The sequence below is a fragment of the Drosophila teissieri genome, unplaced genomic scaffold, assembly GCF_016746235.2.
Source record: "Drosophila teissieri strain GT53w unplaced genomic scaffold, Prin_Dtei_1.1 Segkk10_quiver_pilon_scaf, whole genome shotgun sequence".
Taxonomy (NCBI): Eukaryota; Metazoa; Arthropoda; class Insecta; order Diptera; family Drosophilidae; genus Drosophila; species Drosophila teissieri.
Window position 1 is genome coordinate 397,569 of NW_025224980.1, and position 20,129 is coordinate 417,697.

At 40.8% G+C, this 20,129-nt stretch overlaps 1 protein-coding gene across 3 annotated transcripts in view; it reads right to left on the bottom strand.

Annotated features, from left to right (window-relative positions):
• Window positions 1-2,525: 2,525 nt before the first annotated feature.
• Window positions 2,526-20,129, bottom strand: part of LOC122625461 (unextended protein) — a 47,005-nt gene continuing 29,401 nt past the window's right edge. For all 3 annotated transcript variants that reach the window (XM_043805546.1, XM_043805545.1, XM_043805547.1), the window contains one exon: window positions 2,526-3,651. In XM_043805546.1, coding sequence (XP_043661481.1) covers window positions 3,101-3,651 — 551 coding nt within the window. In that variant the 3' untranslated portion in view covers window positions 2,526-3,100. The remainder of the gene's footprint in view (window positions 3,652-20,129) is intronic.

Below are 20,129 nucleotides of genomic sequence, written 5' to 3' on the forward strand. Positions count from 1 at the left end.
GGCCTTGGAGGCGAAGGAGATACACCACGAGGTGAAGAAGATTGTGGGACAGTGCAGCTCGGCCCAGAAGCGAGCCATAAAAGCCAACGCCAGAACCAACAGCTTGGAAAGGTGGCAAAGACGGTGGCAGCAGTCGACGAAGGGAAGATGGACCTTTAGGATCATCCCGGATGTGGTCGCATGGACGCGAAGACAGCATGGCGAGGTGAACTTTTGGCTCACCCAAATGCTCAGCGGGCATGGATGCTTCAGGAGCTACCTGGCCAGGTTTGGCCACGACGATGACAGCCACTGCTCAGAATGCGGCGTCGACGAGACGGCTGAGCACATCATTTTTAATTGCCAGCGATTCGACCGTGACAGGGAAGGCTTCATGGAGGACGTAACGGATCCTTCTACCCTAGGGGAGCGCATGATCTCGGATCAGACGTTCTGGGATCAGATGAGCAACTTCGCTGCAGTGGCGATGAAGAGGCTGCGGGCAGCGGAAAGAGAGAGAGCCGCTCGGAGTCAACAGGATCCTAGCTAGGGATAAGTGAGCGCATCCTGGCCCTGCGAAGCATAGCCTCGCGGTAGTACCGCAGGGACTCCAGGATTTCTCGCACCTCACAACACCTTACAACCCCCCCCTCCCCCCCCCCCCTACACACAACACCCTCCAACCCCCCCACACCATTACAACTTGTACATACTAATATCTACCCACAACAATAAACATGATAAAAAAAAAAAAAAACACGCCTTTACATAATCTTAGCTTAGCTAAATAAATAAGTGAATAATTATAAACGCATAATAAATAAAACTACCATAAATAGACGCAGCAACGGCTGTTTTGGAATTTGGCTTCTTCTTCTTCGCTTATTTTTGGCTTGGAGAAACGCAGGAAAAACGAGCGATACATAGACGCCACAAGTGACGCTCGCTTCTATTGTTTTTTGGCGGATTTTTCGAATCTGGTGCACAAACGGAGTAAGTGGACAAGTTGTGTGCGGGACAAGAATTTATTGCATTTTTTTTATTACATGAATATTTGGGGAGGTGAGTTGCGCTAAGTTTCGTTGTTTTTACACTCGTCATCATGAAATCGAATTCAGTGGCTCCGACATTGGAGCAATTAGTAAATTTGCAGGCAAATCGGTACCAGACGAAAATCGGTAAATCGACGTTTCAAAATTTTAAGAAGGATTCGCAGTCAAGGAAAACGAAGATTTATTTAAAGAAGCGTCTAGAACAAGTGGAAGATCTGCGGAACGCGTTTCGGGACACGGATTCCGTGATCGTGAACCTAGTAGGGTTCGCTGGTTCGAACTATGTCGCGAAGAATTTCCAATCGGAACTCGAGGAGCGCTATATGGACCCCTATTGCGCAATCGCCGAGGAATTGGATAAACTTCCACCCGAGAATCCTCCGCCGCCACCACAAGCGGGCGGGGGCGCCGATCCGGCTAAACATGCCAGAGATGTCAGTGCCTAAATTTTCGGGTAATTGTGTGGACTGGCCAGGCTATTATGACGCCTTCACAAGCCTTATGCACAACAACAACAATCTGAGCAATGTGCAACGGTTACACTTTCTCAAAGAGTCGTTGCCAGGAGGGCGCGATAATGACATCCGACTCACGGAGGCAAATTACGCCGTGGCTTGGGGACTGATGATTAAAAGATACAATAATTCTCGTCTCGTTTATTCGCTCCAAATGAACCGTGTCATCGGTTTAGAATCGTTTTTGAATGATCGGCTGATCATAATGGATGCGATTGAAAATTGAATTTCGCCGTACGACTCCAATTATGGCCCGGGATCTAACGACCCGAGGAAACGAGTGCGAGTGCAAAATGCACAGGAGCGCTCAAGACGCCCGAATAGCGCCACTGCGGCGGCGACCATATTTTGCGTCGTTGCGCAACCTTTATAGACGTGGATTGCTATAGGAGGAAGGATATAGTGAGCAGGGCGACTTCAGGCATCACCCTAAATAAATATTAATTATATTTGAAAGAACTAACTGCAAAAAAACCTTTTCTCGGGCTTTTAAGGTAGTTGCGTCTTAAAACAATTCAGTTTGAACAAGCGTGATCGGTATTGTCGACATCCTCGACTATTACATAAATTTACATATATAAAAATATATATAGATATTTTTTTGGAATGTCGATATTGGAAAGAAATTAACAAAATAGTAAATGTTTACGTGGAAACGATTTAAAACTAGTTAGAATCTGCGTATCAATTTTTGTTTAGCTTTTATAGTTCCCTAGATCACAGATTTTATATGGATGGCCGTACACAAATACACATGGCCAGATAATCAGTATACAAATAAGTTGTTTATTTAATTTACAAACTTTTTAAAACTCAGATCGGAACAACATTTTCTTCCTAATTCTTGAACCGTACTTTTAATATGTAAAAAAGTTAATCATGCAATGCATGTTTTGTTAAAATGTGTTCTTGTAACATATTTTTGCAGGATGGTTTAACTTAATATTAAAAGTAATCAATAAATTATACAACTATAGAGTAGTTTTTGAATTTGTTTATTCAATTCTCGACATGAAAATAAAATACACCAGATTGGCTGTGTTCACAAACACATTTAAGTTTAATAAAGAATATATTTTAACAGGCAATTTATGTAAACAGGCAACTTATTTCTTTAACATCGCTTTTAGCCCTACAAAAACCATTTCTAAGGAAGAGTAAGTAAAGGAAAGAAATCTTTTAAGTACGTAGTTTATGAGGCAACTTTTAAGGTACATACATTTATGAAAAGAATATATAAGGCAATAAATTAAATATATATATTTATATATGTATAGATATATATTAATACACCGTTTTGGGAAAGCAATTTTGTGAAATTTTATAGTTTTTTTACAAGATAAATATATTTAGGAAAAGAATATATTATATAAGGCAATAAATGCATTAATATATATATTCATCAACTCTTTCGGGAAGCTATTTGGTATAAAAAATGGGAAAGGTGAAAATAATTTTTGAACGTAATCAATGGGTTAAAGCTTTTAAATACAACAAATGATTTTTAATAATATTAATAACTGCTCGTATATAAATGTGGCCTGCATTTTCTGTTTAAGGCTTACTTTGCCTGCTTTCGAATTTATCATCTAGCTTTGGCAAAAGGGGCATGGAAGCAGCTGCCGTATCTTTGTCATCGTGTTCTCCACTATGAAGTTCCTCTACTTCAGAACCTATGTTTTTTGAGACATTGCCCTCATGCTTAAAGTTTTTTAATTTCTTGCCGTCTTGAATTGCTTCGTCTACACTATTATATACCGAATCGGGAGACCTATTCATATTTGTTGGAGAAGAATTTACACTTCGGTTAGGTATAGATAGACGTCTCGTACTTTGATTTGATGCAAGGCAAAAAGGCTTTTCATCTTCTGTTATAGAGTGCAATAGACGTTCCACTTCGTCATCGAATGTCTCACTGGAAAATGTTCCAGATTTTCGACTTTTTTCCAACAGTGTAGCTTTTTTTGCAGTTAGATACAAAACCCTTTTGATTGTTATATAAATCACATCCGATATAGCACGAACTGAGTAATCAGGTACAAAAGATTGGCGTATTTTTGAGTCCATATTTAAGGACTGCAGAGAACCCATTTGTGTTGGAGAGTCTAGAAAAAAAGAAGAATTTAATGAGAATTTGTTTGTAATTTTATAATCATAAAATAGGGCGGATCGCTATAGTCGAGTTCCACAACTTTTTTTGTTACTGTGCTAATAGAATGCGAATGCTCTAGCATGTAATAAGGTGACGGACCTTTTTTAATTAGCTTAACACATTTTTTTTAATTTTTAAACTTTAAGCTTTAATACAATACGACAGATCGGCTCGATTCTCGAGAAGGTAGACTCAATATAGGACAGTGTGAAGAAACGAGAAAATATATAAATATTAGTAAGATCTATTTATGTGTTATATAAGTTAGTAATGATCGCTCTAGAACCGACAGAGCAACTTAAGTTTATTACATATCACGGGACCATATTTGAAAGTTGTTTGGATCGGATTGCAATTCCGAATGGCAAGAAATATCTTAAACTGTAAACATCTCCATTTTGTTTTGCGCGCCTTCGTGTGAACGAGATACAAAATGCTATCGATAAGCGATAGAATAAAGTAGATTTTAAGAGAAAGACGATACTAAGAAATCAGTCAAATGTTTTACTAGTGTCAGTGTATGTAGATGACATCTGTGTGAAGTTTTTTTTTAACCCCTCTATTACAAAGAATGTTAGCTCCGAGAGGTTAGTGGTTGTTGATCTGCGTTTTATAAAACCATGCTGACATGGTGATATATAATAATTATCAGGGTAGATGACATCTGTGTGTACATCTGTAAGGTTAGTGCTTCTTGATCTGCGTTTTACAAAACCGTGCTGACATGGTGATATAATTGATGTACAACGGTGCTGCAAATGAGGAGAGATAACATTTTAAAAAATCTTTTTTAACGATGATCGGATTGCTCCGAATCCTTTTTTGCTGCCGATCTTAGCAACATTTGGGTCTTTGCTGCGATCGTCAGCTGATCAGCCGTGACCTGTTGATCACATGCCGTAGACTGCGGGTCGTTCCCTTACCACCAGCGTAATAATGCTCTAATAGCATAAGGCTATTAAACTGCGAATCTAGCGCGGATAAGAGAACATCAGCCCAACGAAATTATATCTAGCCACGCGAAAAATGCTGATCTCTCCCTTCAAGTCACCTTTGGTTTGGCGCATAAACGATTTCATCTTCGCAAACCCAAGGCAAGCATAACAAGAGTATTTTAGATTTGTGCCCTTGGTTTGATGATCACTTGTTCGGCTGACAGTCATTTTGGTGAAGTCGACAGGGAAACGTCAGCCAAGAGAGGCATTAGACCTACAACGTGAGGTCAGGCAAAAGATTTCGAGATTTATTCGGAAATACAAAACATATTCAGTGAAATTGAAGATGGATATGTTCAAGCTTACGGTCGACTAACGTTTCGATAATAACGATCTCAATAACTCAGATAAGTGGAGAACTTTATAACTATTAAAATAATAGAATTCGAAAAAGCTCAGATCGGCATGGCGTCGACACAAACGAAGATAATTATGTGAGCGGATAAGCTGACGCCTACAACAAGCCCAGACAATAGGTACAGTGACGATGCTAAATCACTAAACTAGTTGTATTATATCAGTATTAATGTATCCAGATGGGACATTAACTAATAGCTATTATTATGCAAAAGTTAAATTTAGCAAGCAGAGGCTTTATGAGCACGCTTTAAAAGGCTCAACACAGGGAAAAGGAGCAAACATTCAAGAAATGAGCAAGAAATCTTGCTCGATTAGCCAGGAAGGACTGACAGGCTTATGGAAGCATAGCATTACTATTTATTGCTCCTGCCCAACCGGACTCAGTTAATCGCAGGAGGATCAATTATTCAAAACACAAAACGTAGATGGATATTCGCCGGAAGAATGTCTTCGGAGCAGGTGACTGCAGCGATTTTGGCCTAGACAATGAAAAGAAAAATCGCTCCGCGATAGAGAATCGTTGTGTTAAGCATCTTCGGAAATCTCCTAGTTGTGGTAGAATACATGTTTATTGTAAAACCCCCACGCTTTAGTCCAGGGGGCATCACAGAAAACTGCAACAGTTTTTTGCACTAGAACGAATGACGTCAACGGAAACCTGGTATGACCTACCTGGTCATCATTTGTTTGACCGCTAAAACCAGCGCCCTTAGTGGGCACCACTTAATGGTAGAGGTAACTAGTCACCTTTAACTGCGTAGGCTTTAGGAAAGTAGACAACATTTGTGTCCATAATTTTTTCAATTACAAATAAAACAAAATTGAAACTTGCAAGCGAGCAGTAAAATGCACCGCAAGGGCGCAATCTGTACGTTTAAATATTTGGATTTTGTTAGGAATATGCTTGCACTACTGGTTTAAGCAAAAACCAATTTAATATGTCGAGAGCAGAAAAAGGGCCATCCCTTTAAAGGGATGGAAGCCCTTTAATCTCAATAATGACCACCACAAGTTAAAGTATTAACAACACATCAAACATTAATGCTCGTTTTGGTAATTACAAGTTCAATGAAAAAATACCCAAAGTAGATAATTATTCAGATTCAAATGAAAACCAAGCTCTGAATTAAAACAAAATATACCAACGTGAAAAGAAACTTAATAAATAATAAATTCAAGTTCAAGTAAAACTTATCGTCCCATTGGTAGGCATCAATTACTATTTTGACGCGATCGATGAACTGGTTTACGTCTTTCAAACAAATCAAACAAACTTTGGCAAAGTAAGAGGACTTATTCGGGGAAAGCTCTGCTCGGCAACTTCCAGTTGTAGATGTTAGAAGTTAATCTGATTCGATGTTATGAGTTTGTGTAGGAAAAGTACAGCATCACAGGTTCTTCCATCTACCAAAGTAAGTAGTTAAAGTGTTTACCCGTTTCACAGCGTAGGCAAATTCCGTACCCAAGCGTTTTATAAAAGCTTTTACGCTTTTAGCTTTATAAGATATGGCATAACCATAACGATTGAATTTATCTTATCATGACATCAAACTTTTGGACAGTATAGTTCCGCCACGACCACTTGGAGCAGACGTGGAGTAGAAGTGTTGTCATTTCGGCCAGTGTAAGCCTAAAAAGCACTCACGTTGGTAGTGAAGCAAGACGCAGGTACGCCCGCCCCAGTTTGAGGAGCAGCTAGGGTGGTCCGTCTTTTAGTGAGCTTGCCAGACCGTGCATTAAATGTAAACAGGCATCAAATGGGATCTACCGGTGCAGAGCAAGGGAGGAGAAGTTAGTGGCTCTGTGAGTACATAGGGCAACAAAGCCATCGAGCAAGAAGGACCTCAGCAACATATAAGAGCAGGGATGGCGCTAATTTAAGTTTGTAAGATTGAAGAAAATTAAGATCACTGAATAGCATATATGTACATAACTGCATAGTGTTGTTACTGACACGCCTTTTATAAGTTTGGTGGGATGAACGGCCAAAAGCTACAAAGCGAGCAGAACGCAAAAATTCAGTTCGTTACAATGGTATGTATTTTGTTCGTATGTATAAACACACGAGCCAGCAAAGTGACGTCGTGAACATTCCCCATTTTTGTTAACGTGATCTGCGACAAATGCAAAAATAAATTACAATTAAAGTTTATTTTAATGTGTTAGAACTAGAAAGTCTTACCAAGATCCTACGTCCCAAATACGGTAAGCTTATGCTGACAAACTGGTGCCTGAACATCGGAGAGGATTTTGCATATTACTATCGAAGTAATATTGTTAGGTTTAACGATTAAGATAACTGTGGTACATATGTGTGGTATATATTTATACCCGTTACTCGTAGAGTAAAAGGGTATACTAGATTCGTTGAAAAGTATGTAACAGGCAGAACGAAGCGTTTCCGACCATATAAAGTATATATATTCTTGATCAGGATCAATAGCCAGGTCGATCTGGCCATGTCCGTCTGTCCGTCCGTCTGTCCGTCCGTCCGTCCGTCTGTCCGTCTGTCTGTCCGTATGAACGTCGAGATCTCAGGAACTACAAAAGGTAGAAAGTTGAGATTAAGCATACTGACTCCTGAGACATAGACGCAGTGCAAGTTTGTCATGTTGCCACGCCCACTCTAACGCCCACAAACCGCGCAAAACTGCCACAACTTTTGAAAAATGTTTTGATATTATTTCATTTTTGTATTAGTCTTCTAAATTTCTATCGATTTGCCAAAAAACTTTTTGCCACGCCCACTCTAGCGCCCACAAACCGCACTAAAACTGTCAGTGCTGAAGACTCTCCTTCGCATTCCACTAGCTGAGTAACGGGTATCAGATAGTCGGGGAACTCGACTATAGCGTTCTCTCTTGTTTTAAATTCAAATTCTTGACCAATTTTTGCAAAGGCGTTGCGCATTTACTGTTTGTTCGTCCACCTAAGACCGCGAGATTGCCGGAACTGAAGAGAATCGGCAAGCAGACGCTGACGATGACAGTATATCGCATATATGGGTCAAACATTAATATTTTATTTTTGAGGTTTAATTACTGAAAGATTTTTAAACCGAAGAAAAAAATGGATAATAGCAAACTTCTATTTTCACACCACATTTGATGTTTACTTCATTCAATAATATAAACACAAGTACGCAGAAAATAAGAGTGAGAGAATAAAAATCAAAACATTCCGTATATTGAAGAAAGAGAGATTTAAAGGTTCTAGGAACTGAAAAGGCAATATGCTTGTGCAGCAATATCCCCAGTAAAAGAGACTTCAGAGACTTCATCTGCGGACGAAACTGGACATGTACTTGTATCTGATATCCTGCGTCGCTTGTCCGCGCACTCGAATAAAAACAAGAGCAAATCCTATAGTCGGTTATTAATCCTGATTATATGGTCGAAAACTTGTTCTTGTACATGTCTTTTGACTTTTAAACGAATGTAGTATACTTTTACTTTACGAGTAACGGGGCAATGATTTGGTTTTGCAAATTTAACGGCTCGGAAGAAGTAAAAACATAAGATTGTCAAACAATTTAAGAGACTAAACTTGTAGAAGTAAAAAAAAATATATAAAAGAAAAAACTGCTGAAGGTAAAGGATAAACGCGTTCAACAAGATCCGCGCTCAACAGTATAAACAACAAGATGATTTAGAACAAAGCCCGATACGCAAATCCACAAAAATTAGTGAGCATGTTTTTGGTTCTTCCTTCCTATTCGCGAGCACCCCAACGGCATGCAGTTAGCATTGCATGCCCCACCAGCAATTTCGAAGCATAGCGCCATAACAACAAGCACAGTTTCCCAACGGCATCTACAACGGCGAAACTTTTCGTCACAGCCTTCAGCACCGGAAAGAAAATGCCACAGTAAGCTTCAGTACAAGAACAGAAAACAAAACCAGTGCCATGATAAAGAAAGTCATTAAGTGGCCACGGCAATGCTGATTTTTTTGGACTGCTACTTAAAAGTTACGAAACGGAAGCTTAGCCATCGTGCAATATATACTGCCAATAAGACAATAGTGAATTAACCACAGATGACAATATAAAATTGAAAAATAAACGGAGAGCTCCAAAAAAATTAAAGGCCGAGAAGACGCATTGATTAAAAATATTGTTAAGCTGGTTGGGGAAGTTAACTTTTACGTAATTCCACTTGCAAAAGGAACTATAAGCGAAACTGCAATTCAAAACGGAAGAACACTTCCGAATAGTCACCAAAAAGTTAGATGGTTAAAGAAGAAACTATAAAACAGCATCAAAGGCTTGCAAGTTATCCTGAAAGATAAAGAATCTGATGTGACCCCTCTAAAATTACATAAGCACATAGAGTAACATAATGAGTCAAAATACCTAAGGTTGAGCTAGAACTAGATACCAAATATTAAAGATAAACGAAGTTTACTTAATATTTAGACTGTAGTACTGGTTGCATCCAAAATTGACAGTAGCAGAGTCGTACAAGCGGAATTGGCCAGTGAACAGTCTGCGTACGTTGAGGAGACGGCCACAAATCCGAACCGTGCTCTGCTAACAATGAAGCCACGGTTATAAAAAAGTATGAAGAAAACCATTTAGCAAAGTTCAGAGGCTAATCTGTTTGCGAGCAGCTGAAAAGACGAATCCAACGTGCCATAACTGCTTACGCCTAAAACTTACAGGATACTTACTTTAGTTCGCAAACCACACCGGAAGTTTACTTTGCAAAAGCAGCCAGATCATCATTAGTATCTTTATTTCCTATGTATTTACGGTATTTCCTATGTTAACGCCCTAAACCAGAACCCCTTATGCAAAATCAAAACAAGAGAGAACGCTATAGTCGACTTCCCCGACTATCTGATACTCAGCTGGTGGAGGTGCGAAGGAGAAATTTCAACACAATCAGTTTTTGGCAGCTTGTGGCCGTTAGAGTGGGCGGGGCAAATCGATATAAATTAACAAGACTAATAAAAAATTTACAAAATATAAACCAATTTTTTAAAATTGGCATTTTTTAAATAGGGCGTGGCAGCTTTGGGCGGTTTGTGGGGTTAGAGTGTGCGTGGCAAAAAGTTTTTCTGCAAATCGATAATAATTTACAAGACTAACTAAAAAATTACAAAATATCAAAAACATTTTTCAAAAGTATGAGCGTGGCAGTTTTGGGCGGTTGGGCGCTGGAGTGGGCGTAGCAAAAAGTTAGCAAATCGATAGAAATTTCCAATATTAACAAAAAATATCAAAACATTTTTCAAAAGTGTGGGCGTAAGAGTTTTGGGCGGTTTGTGGTCCTTGGAGTGAGCGTGGCGACATGGGTCAACAAACTTGCGCTGCTTCTATGTCTCTGCATGCTTACGGACCTCATACGGACGGACGGACGGACAGGGCAGATCAGGCATGCCGAAAAACTCGGCTATTGATCCTGATCAAGAATATATATACTTTATATGGTCGGAAACGCTTCCTTCTGCCTGTTACATACTTTTCAACGAATCTAGTATACCCTTTTACTCTACGAGTAACGGGTTTAACTATTACAATCTAACAAATTGGCATGTGTCGTATAATTTTGATACAGTTGCAGGCATGCTGAAAATCGGGCTATTGTGCTTTTTTTTTTACTCCTGATTGAAAATGAAAGATGCAATCAGAGATAATATGATCTCATTTTAAGCAGAATTTATAAAGCTTTCATTCTGCATACTTGATTTTGTTGTACTGTGTTTCCCCATCGACTTACGAGGGTCGAAACTAATATTTTCGGGGTGTCGTATAATTCTGGGCAGGAGGTTAGACTTTATCCTATTATCTCTAATCCTAAAGCGAATACTATCATAATTTTAACACATAATTGGAACTTACTAATATTTATATATTTCCTCGTTCCTTTACTATTTTCTATATCGCATCTATTATTAAAGAAGTGTAACTCAATGATGTTCTGCGTGTTCAGTTTGCTGCTTGTCCCAATGTGCGGAAGAGCGCCGATCAGCTGATCGCTCGCTAGGTTCTGGGCAGCGCGTACAACGGGGAGAAGGAGAATGGAGGAGAATTCAGTCTGAATTTGCGCACGACGCTGAATGCCCGCCGCCGGTCTAACTATCTATTTTTTCTTTTACATACCCATACACACACACGCCTGTACATATTCTTAGCTTAGCTAAATAAATAAGTGAATAATTATAAACGCATAATAAATAAAACTGCCATAAATAGACGCAGCAACGGCTGTTTTGGAATTTGGCTGCTTCTTCTTCGCTTATTTTTCGCTTGGCGAAACGCGGGAAAAACGCGCGATACATAGACGCCGCAAGTGACGCTCGCTTCTATTGTTTTTTGGCGGATTTTTCGAATCTGGTGCACAAACGGAGTAAGTGGACAAGTTGTGTGCGGGACAAGAATTTATAGAATTTTTTTTATTACATGATTATTTGGGGAGGTGAGTTGCGCTAAGTTTCGTTGTTTTTACTCTCGTCATTATGAAATCGAATTCAGAGGCTCCGACATTGGAGCAATTAGTAAATTTGCAGGCAAATCGGTACCAGACGAAAATCGGTAAATCGACGTTTCAAAATTTTAAGAAGGATTCGCAGTCAAGGAAAACGGGGATTTATTTAAAGAAACGTTTAGAACAAGTGGAAGATCTGCGGAACGCGTTTCGGGACACGGATTCCGTGATCGTGAACCTAGTAGGGTTCGCTGGTTCGAACTATGTCGCGAAGAATTTCCAATCGGAACTCGAGGAGCGCTATATGGACCCCTATTGCGCAATCGCCGAGGAATTGGATAAACTTCCACCCGAGAATCCTCCGCCGCCACCACAAGCGGGCGGGGGCGCCGATCCGGCTAAACATGCCAGAGATGTCAGTGCCTAAATTTTCGGGTAATTGTGTGGACTGGCCAGGCTATTATGACGCCTTCACAAGCCTTATGCACAACAACAACAATCTGAGCAATGTGCGACGGTTACACTTTCTCAAAGAGTCGTTGCCAGGAGGGCGCGATAATGACATCCGACTCACGGAGGCAAATTACGCCGTGGCTTGGGGACTGATGATTAAAAGATACAATAATTCTCGTCTCGTTTATTCGCTCCAAATGAACCGTGTCACCGTTCCTATAGAGATTTAGAATCGTTTTTGAATGATCGGCTGATCATAATGGATGCGATTGAAAACCGAATTTCGCCGTACGACTCCAATTATGGCCCAGGATCTAACGACCCGAGGAAACGAGTGCGAGTGCAAAATGCACAGGAGCGCTCAAGACGCCCGAATAGCGCCACTGCGGCGGCGACCATATTTTGAGTCGTTGCGCAACCTTTATAGACTTGGATTGCTATAGGAGGAAGGATATAGTGAGCAGGGCGAAATTATGCATTAATTGCTTGGGCAAATCACATGCGCTGTAACGATGCACCAGCAATAAGAGCTGCCAAGTTTGTGGGCAGCGCCATCACACGCTGTTGCATTTCCCAGTAGTGGCTCATAATCAATCGTCGAGTCGCGCACAGCCGCATCTGATCCGGCCGGTGGCGTTGGAGTGGGCGTGGCACCATGAATCGACGAACTTGCGCTGCGTCTATGTCTCTGGAGTCTGTACGCTTATTCTCAACTTTCTAGCTTTTATAGTTCCTGAGATCGCGACGTTCATACGGACGGACAGACAGACGAACGGACAGACGGACATGGTCAGATCGACTCGGCTATTGATCCTGATCAAGAATATATATACTTTTTATGGTCGGAAACGCTTCCTTCTGCCTGTTACATACTTTTCAACGAATCTAGTATACCCTTTTACTCTACGAGTAACGGGTTTAACTATTACAATCTAACAAATTGGCATGTGTCGTATAATTTTGATACAGTTGCAGGCATGCCGAAAATCGGGCTTTTGTGCTTTTTTTACTCCTGATTGAAAACGAAAGATGCAATCAGAGATAATATGATCTCATAATCTCATAATATGATCTCATTTTTAAGAATTTATAAAGCTTTCATTCTGCATACTTGATTTTGTTGTACTGTGTTTCCCCATCGACTTACGAGGGTCGAAACTAATATTTTCGGGGTGTCGTATAATTCTGAGCAGGAGGTTTGACTTTATCCTATTATCTCTAATCCTAAAGCGAATACTATCATATTTTTAACACATAATTGGAACTTACTAATATTTATATTATATATTTCCTCGTTCCTTTACTATTTTCTATATCGCATCTATTATTAAAGAAGTGTAACTCAATGATGTTCTGCGTGTTCAGTTTGCTGCTTGTCCCAATGTGCGGAAGAGCGCCGATCAGCTAGTTTCTGGGCAGCGCGTACAACGGGGAGAAGGAGAATGGAGGAGAGGCCAAAATTCAGTCTGAATTTGCACACGACGCTGAATGCCCGCCGCCGGTCTAACTATCTATTTTTTCTTTTACATACACATACACACACACGCATGTACATATTCTTAGCTTAGCTAAATAAATAAGTGAATAATTATAAACGCATAATAAATAAAACTGCCATAAATAGACGCAGCAACGGCTGTTTTGGAATTTGGCTTCTTCTTCTTCGCTTATTTTTGGCTTCGCGAAACGCGGGAAAAACGCGCGATACATAGACGCCGCAAGTGACGCTCGCTTCTATAGTTTTTTGCCGGATTTTTCGAATCTGGTGCACAAACGGAGTAAGTGGACAAGTTGTGTGCGGGACAAGAATTTATAGAATTTTTTTTATTACATGATTATTTGGGGAGGTGAGTTGCGCTAAGTTTCGTTGTTTTTACACTCGTCATTATGAAATCGAATTCAGAGGCTCCGACATTGGAGCAATTAGTAAATTTGCAGGCAAATCGGTACCAGACGAAAATCGGTAAATCGACGTTTCAAAATTTTAAGAAGGATTCGCAGTCAAGGAAAACGGGGATTTATTTAAAGAAACGTTTAGAACAAGTGGAAGATCTGCGGAACGCGTTTCGGGACACGGATTCCGTGATCGTGAACCTAGTAGGGTTCGCTGGTTCGAACTATGTCGCGAAGAATTTCCAATCGGAACTCGAGGAGCGCTATATGGACCCCTATTGCGCAATCGCCGAGGAATTGGATAAACTTCCACCCGAGAATCCTCCGCCGCCACCACAAGCGGGCGGGGGCGCCGATCCGGCTAAACATGCCAGAGATGTCAGTGCCTAAATTTTCGGGTAATTGTGTGGACTGGCCAGGCTATTATGACGCCTTCACAAGCCTTATGCACAACAACAACAATCTGAGCAATGTGCAACGGTTACACTTTCTCAAAGAGTCGTTGCCAGGAGGGCGCGATAATGACATCCGACTCACGGAGGCAAATTACGCCGTGGCTTGGGGACTGATGATTAAAAGATACAATAATTCTCGTCTCGTTTATTCGCTCCAAATGAACCGTGTCACCGTTCCTATAGAGATTTAGAATCGTTTTTGAATGATCGGCTGATCATAATGGATGCGATTGAAAACCGAATTTCGCCGTACGACTCCAATTATGGCCCAGGATCTAACGACCCGAGGAAACGAGTGCGAGTGCAAAATGCACAGGAGCGCTCAAGACGCCCGAATAGCGCCACTGCGGCGGCGACCATATTTCGTTGCGCAACCTTTATAGACTTGGATTGCTATAGGAGGAAGGATATAGTGAGCAGGGCGAAATGATGCATTAATTGCTTGAGCAAATCACATGCGCTGTAACGATGCACCAGCAATAAGAGCTGCCAAGTTTGTGGGCAGCGCCATCACACGCTGTTGCATTTCCCAGTAGTGGCTCATAATCAATCGTCGAGTCGCGCACAGCCGCATCTGATCCGGCCGGTGGCGTTGGAGTGGGCGTGGCACCATGAATCGACGAACTTGCGCTGCGTCTATGTCTCTGGAGTCTGTACGCTTATACTTTCTAGCTTTTATAGTTCCTGAGATCGCGACGTTCATACGGACGGACAGACAGACGAACGGACAGACGGACATGGTCAGATCGACTCGGCTATTGATCCTGATCAAGAATATATATACTTTTTATGGTCGGAAACGCTTCCTTCTGCCTGTTACATACTTTTCAACGAATCTAGTATACCCTTTTACTCTACGAGTAACGGGTTTAACTATTACAATCTAACAAATTGGCATGTGTCGTATAATTTTGATACAGTTGCAGGCATGCCGAAAATCGGGCTTTTGTGCTTTTTTTACTCCTGATTGAAAACGAAAGATGCAATCAGAGATAATATGATCTCATAATCTCATAATATGATCTCATTTTTAAGAATTTATAAAGCTTTATCATATTTTTAACACATAATTGGAACTTACTAATATTTATATTATATATTTCCTCGTTCCTTTACTATTTTCTATATCGCATCTATTATTAAAGAAGTGTAACTCAATGATGTTCTGCGTGTTCAGTTTGCTGCTTGTCCCAATGTGCGGAAGAGCGCCGATCAGCTAGTTTCTGGGCAGCGCGTACAACGGGGAGAAGGAGAATGGAGGAGAGGCCAAAATTCAGTCTGAATTTGCACACGACGCTGAATGCCCGCCGCCGGTCTAACTATCTATTTTTTCTTTTACATACACATACACACACACGCATGTACATATTCTTAGCTTAGCTAAATAAATAAGTGAATAATTATAAACGCATAATAAATAAAACTGCCATAAATAGACGCAGCAACGGCTGTTTTGGAATTTGGCTTCTTCTTCTTCGCTTATTTTTGGCTTCGCGAAACGCGGGAAAAACGCGCGATACATAGACGCCGCAAGTGACGCTCGCTTCTATAGTTTTTTGGCGGATTTTTCGAATCTGGTGCACAAACGGAGTAAGTGGACAAGTTGTGTGCGGGACAAGAATTTATAGAATTTTTTTTATTACATGATTATTTGGGGAGGTGAGTTGCGCTAAGTTTCGTTGTTTTTACACTCGTCATCATGAAATCGAATTCAGAGGCTCCGACATTGGAGCAATTTGTAAATTTGCAGGCAAATCGGTACCAGACGAAAATCGGTAAATCGACGTTTCAAAATTTTAAGAAGGATTCGCAGTCAAGGAAAACGAAGATTTATTTAAAGAAGCGTCTAGAACAAGTGGAAGATCTGCGGAACGCGTTTCGGGACACGGATTCCGTGATCGTGAACCTAGTAGGGTTCGCTGGTTCGAACTATGTCGCGAAGAATTTCCAATCGGAACTCGAGGAGCGCTATATGGACCCCTATTGCGCAATCGCCGAGGAATTGGATAAACTTCCACCCGAGAATCCTCCGCCGCCACCACAAGCGGGCGGTGGCGCCGATTCGGCTAAACATGCCAGAGATGTCAGTGCCCAAATTTTCGGGTAATTGTGTGGACTGGCCAGGCTATTATGACGCCTTCACAAGCCTTATGCACAACAACAACAATCTGAGCAATGTGCAACGGTTACACTTTCTCAAAGAGTCGTTGCCAGGAGGGCGCGATAATGACATCCGACTCACGGAGGCAAATTACGCCGTGGCTTGGGGACTGATGATTAAAAGATACAATAATTCTTGTCTCGTTTATTCGCTCCAAATGAACCGTGTCACCGTTCCTATAGATTTAGAATCGTTTTTGAATGATCGGCTGATCATAATGGATGCGATTGAAAACCGAATTTCGCCGTACGACTCCAATTATGGCCCAGGATCTAACGACCCGAGGAAACGAGTGCGAGTGCAAAATGCACAGGAGCGCTCAAGACGCCCGAATAGCGCCACTGCGGCGGCGACCATATTTTGCGTCGTTGCGCAACCTTTATAGACTTGGATTGCTATAGGAGGAAGGATATAGTGAGCAGGGCGAAATGATCCATTAATTGCTTGAGCAAATCACATGCGCTGTAACGATGCACCAGCAATAAGAGCTGCCAAGTTTGTGGGCAGCGCCATCACACGCTGTTGCATTTCCCAGTAGTGGCTCATAATCAATCGTCGAGTCGCGCACAGCCGCATCTGATCCGGCCTTCAGCGCCGCCTCTTAGGGCACCTGCAGCCATAGAGAACGTATCTTGCAGGCGACGGAGGACCCATTCGGCCACTCCATCGAATGTCCCTTCGAGGAATGTGCTTCTCACCACTGCGTACGGAATTCGATCAACGGCCTACAAGCAGTCGTAAATGCTTTCATTGATCAAGGATCTGAGGCAACCATAGTATCGGAACACGTCGTTCAGTGTCTGCACCTGAAGCGGTAAGCCACCCGAGCATCTATTTTTCGAGTGCTTTTGGACACCGAGGCATTACTGAAGCGTTTCTGTGAGGTCAAGTCGGTTCCAGACCGCCCCACAGCAACACACGAGGACCTGTGGTGCGTGTCCTTTTTTCAGAAGACTTTTGTGCGTCGATCGGATGGCCGCTACGTAGTGCGGTTGCCCTTAAGGGGGGGGTAGGGTTTTGATGATTCAAAAAAAGTGATTTTTTTTTTATTGCATATTATGAAAGTATAGTAACTCAAGATTGTTGTCTGTAAATAGGAAGTCAATCGGAGCAAAACTCACCAAGTAGGCGGGTCTCGAACGACTACCTGAGCTGTAACCGCTCAGCGGAAGACAGCCACAAAAACTTTAAACGCGTTTTTCTCAAATCGATGTTTTTTGAGTCGGTGCACTCTGTATCTCAAAATCTATTCAACCGATCGTTCTCAAATTTTTTACAGTATTTCCTTACATAATTTATGAGGTAACCCTGTCGAGATTTTTTCGTTTTTGATTTTAATTTTTTTATTATTAACAACAATAGTCATGAATTTTTGCCGAAAATCGGTATTTTCACTTTCAAGTCTTGTAAAAAGTTCAAAAATTAAAAAAAAAAAATGGAAAAACTCGACAGGGATACCTAGGGGGACATAAAAATTGATGGAAAACCTTGGGTTATTTCAAATCAGATCATCCAGTGCTGAGGTATGACGTGCACCGCAAAATGTATTTTTTCTGAGGCGCCTGCGAAAAATTGCTGCCATTCGGTCAATTTTCAATATTTTTCAACCAATATTTCACAGAATATAGTTCAATTACTACTCTTTAATGTACAATAATCAGAAATAAATTTACTTTCACCGTACGCCCAATCTCTATCGAGATCCAGCCATGGTTCTGGGAAGATCTCATTAAATGGCACTTAATCGGTTCCTGCAGTTGAAAAGATGTCTGTCTAGCAGCCCAGAACGGTGGACCAAATATGTGGAGAAGATCGAGGAATACTTCACGATCGACGAATAGGCACGTAGCATCCTGTGTGCTCCTGCATCACACTGTCTTTAAGAAGGATCCTCAATCGACCAAACAGCGAATCGTCTTCGGTGCCCCCTCAGGGACTAGCAATGGACGATCTGCCCGTCCGTATGGACGTCGAGATCTCAGTAACTATAAAAGCTAGAAAGTGAGATTTAGCATGCAGACATATGTACATAGTCGCAGCGCAAGTTGTCGATTCATGTTGCCCACTCTAACGCCCACAAACCGACCAAAACTGCCACGCCCACACTTTGAAAACGTTTTATATATTTTTTTATTAGTTGTTTAAATTTTAATCGATTTGGAATACAACATTTTGCAACGCGCACTCTAACGCCCACAAATCTCCCAAAGCTGCCACACCCCCAATTTTGAAAAATGTTTAGATGTTTTCAATTTTTGTATTAGTCTTGTAAAGGTTAATCGATTTGCCAAAAATCGTTTTCTCTCGCCCACTCTAACGCCCACAAACCGAAAAAAACGGTCAGTGCTGAAATTTCTGTTCGCACTTCCCCTAGCTGAGTAACGGGTATCAGTTAGTCGGGAAACTTGACTATAGCGTTCTCTCTTGTTTTTCTAGTTTCCTGATATTATTATATTATCTCCATCGTCTATACGTTTTACCTTATAGGGTCCCGTATATTTAAAATCTAGTTCAACATTAATTAACACTCATTATACCCGTTACTCGTAGAGTAAAAGCAAAGACATTATAATAACAAGATGCGTAACGGCCATACATTAGTATTGCACTATGCAGCCACTTTTTTGGTGACGAACAAAATTGCTCTCTTTTCGCTCGCCTAAAATTGAGAGCGTAAAAATCTAAAAATAGAATTGTCTTACTTGTGTGAGTTAAAACATTAAAGGAGATAGTGTGTATGTGTGCGTGCTTCTGCTAGAAGACGATTTTCGGGCCGAAATCAATTTTGATCTAAGAAACGAATTTGATTAATGTTTTGGTCAATTTCGATTCAAAACTATTATGGTTTGAAAGAAGTTTTTTTTAATATTCGTTTGATAAAATCGCCGCTCGAATTAGCTACCGGTTACATATTTATATTTATATTGATAATTATTAATATGTAATATATTTCCGTACTTTACCAATGCAACAAAACGACTTTAATTGATTATAAATACAATTATAAAGCGAAATTTAAAAAAATCGAGGAGCTATACGTATAGTCAGATTTAAGCAAACGTTTTAAGAGAAACAAGAGAGAACGCTATAGTCAAGTTCCCCGACTATCTGATACCCGTTACTCAGCTGTCAACACTGACAGTTGTTGGCGGTTTGTGGGCGTTAGAGTGGGCGTGGCAAAAAGTATTTTGGCAAATCGATAGAAATTTACAAGACTAATACAAAAATGATAAAATATCAAAACATTTTTAAAAAATGTGGGCGTGGCAGTTTTGGGCGGTTTGTGGGCGTTAGAGTGGGCGTGGCAACATGAATCGACAAACTTGCGTTGCTTCTATGTCTCTGGAGTCTGTATGCTTAATCTGAACTTTCTAGCTTTTGTAGTTCCTGAGATCTCGACGTTCATACGGACGGACAGACGGACATGGCCAGATCGTCTCGGCTATTGATCCTGATCAAGAATATATATAGTTTATATGGTCGGAAACGCTTCCTTCTGCCTGTTACATACTATTCAACGAATCTAGTATACCCTTTTACTCTACGAGTAACGGGTATAATAAAATTTAAGTAACCGACCTTACAATACTAGACAAAATACTGTGACGCAAAAAAAAATTGTTTATTTAAATATAGCGATCTCATATGACCTAAAATTAGCTTAGGATTATTTTCCAATGCTTA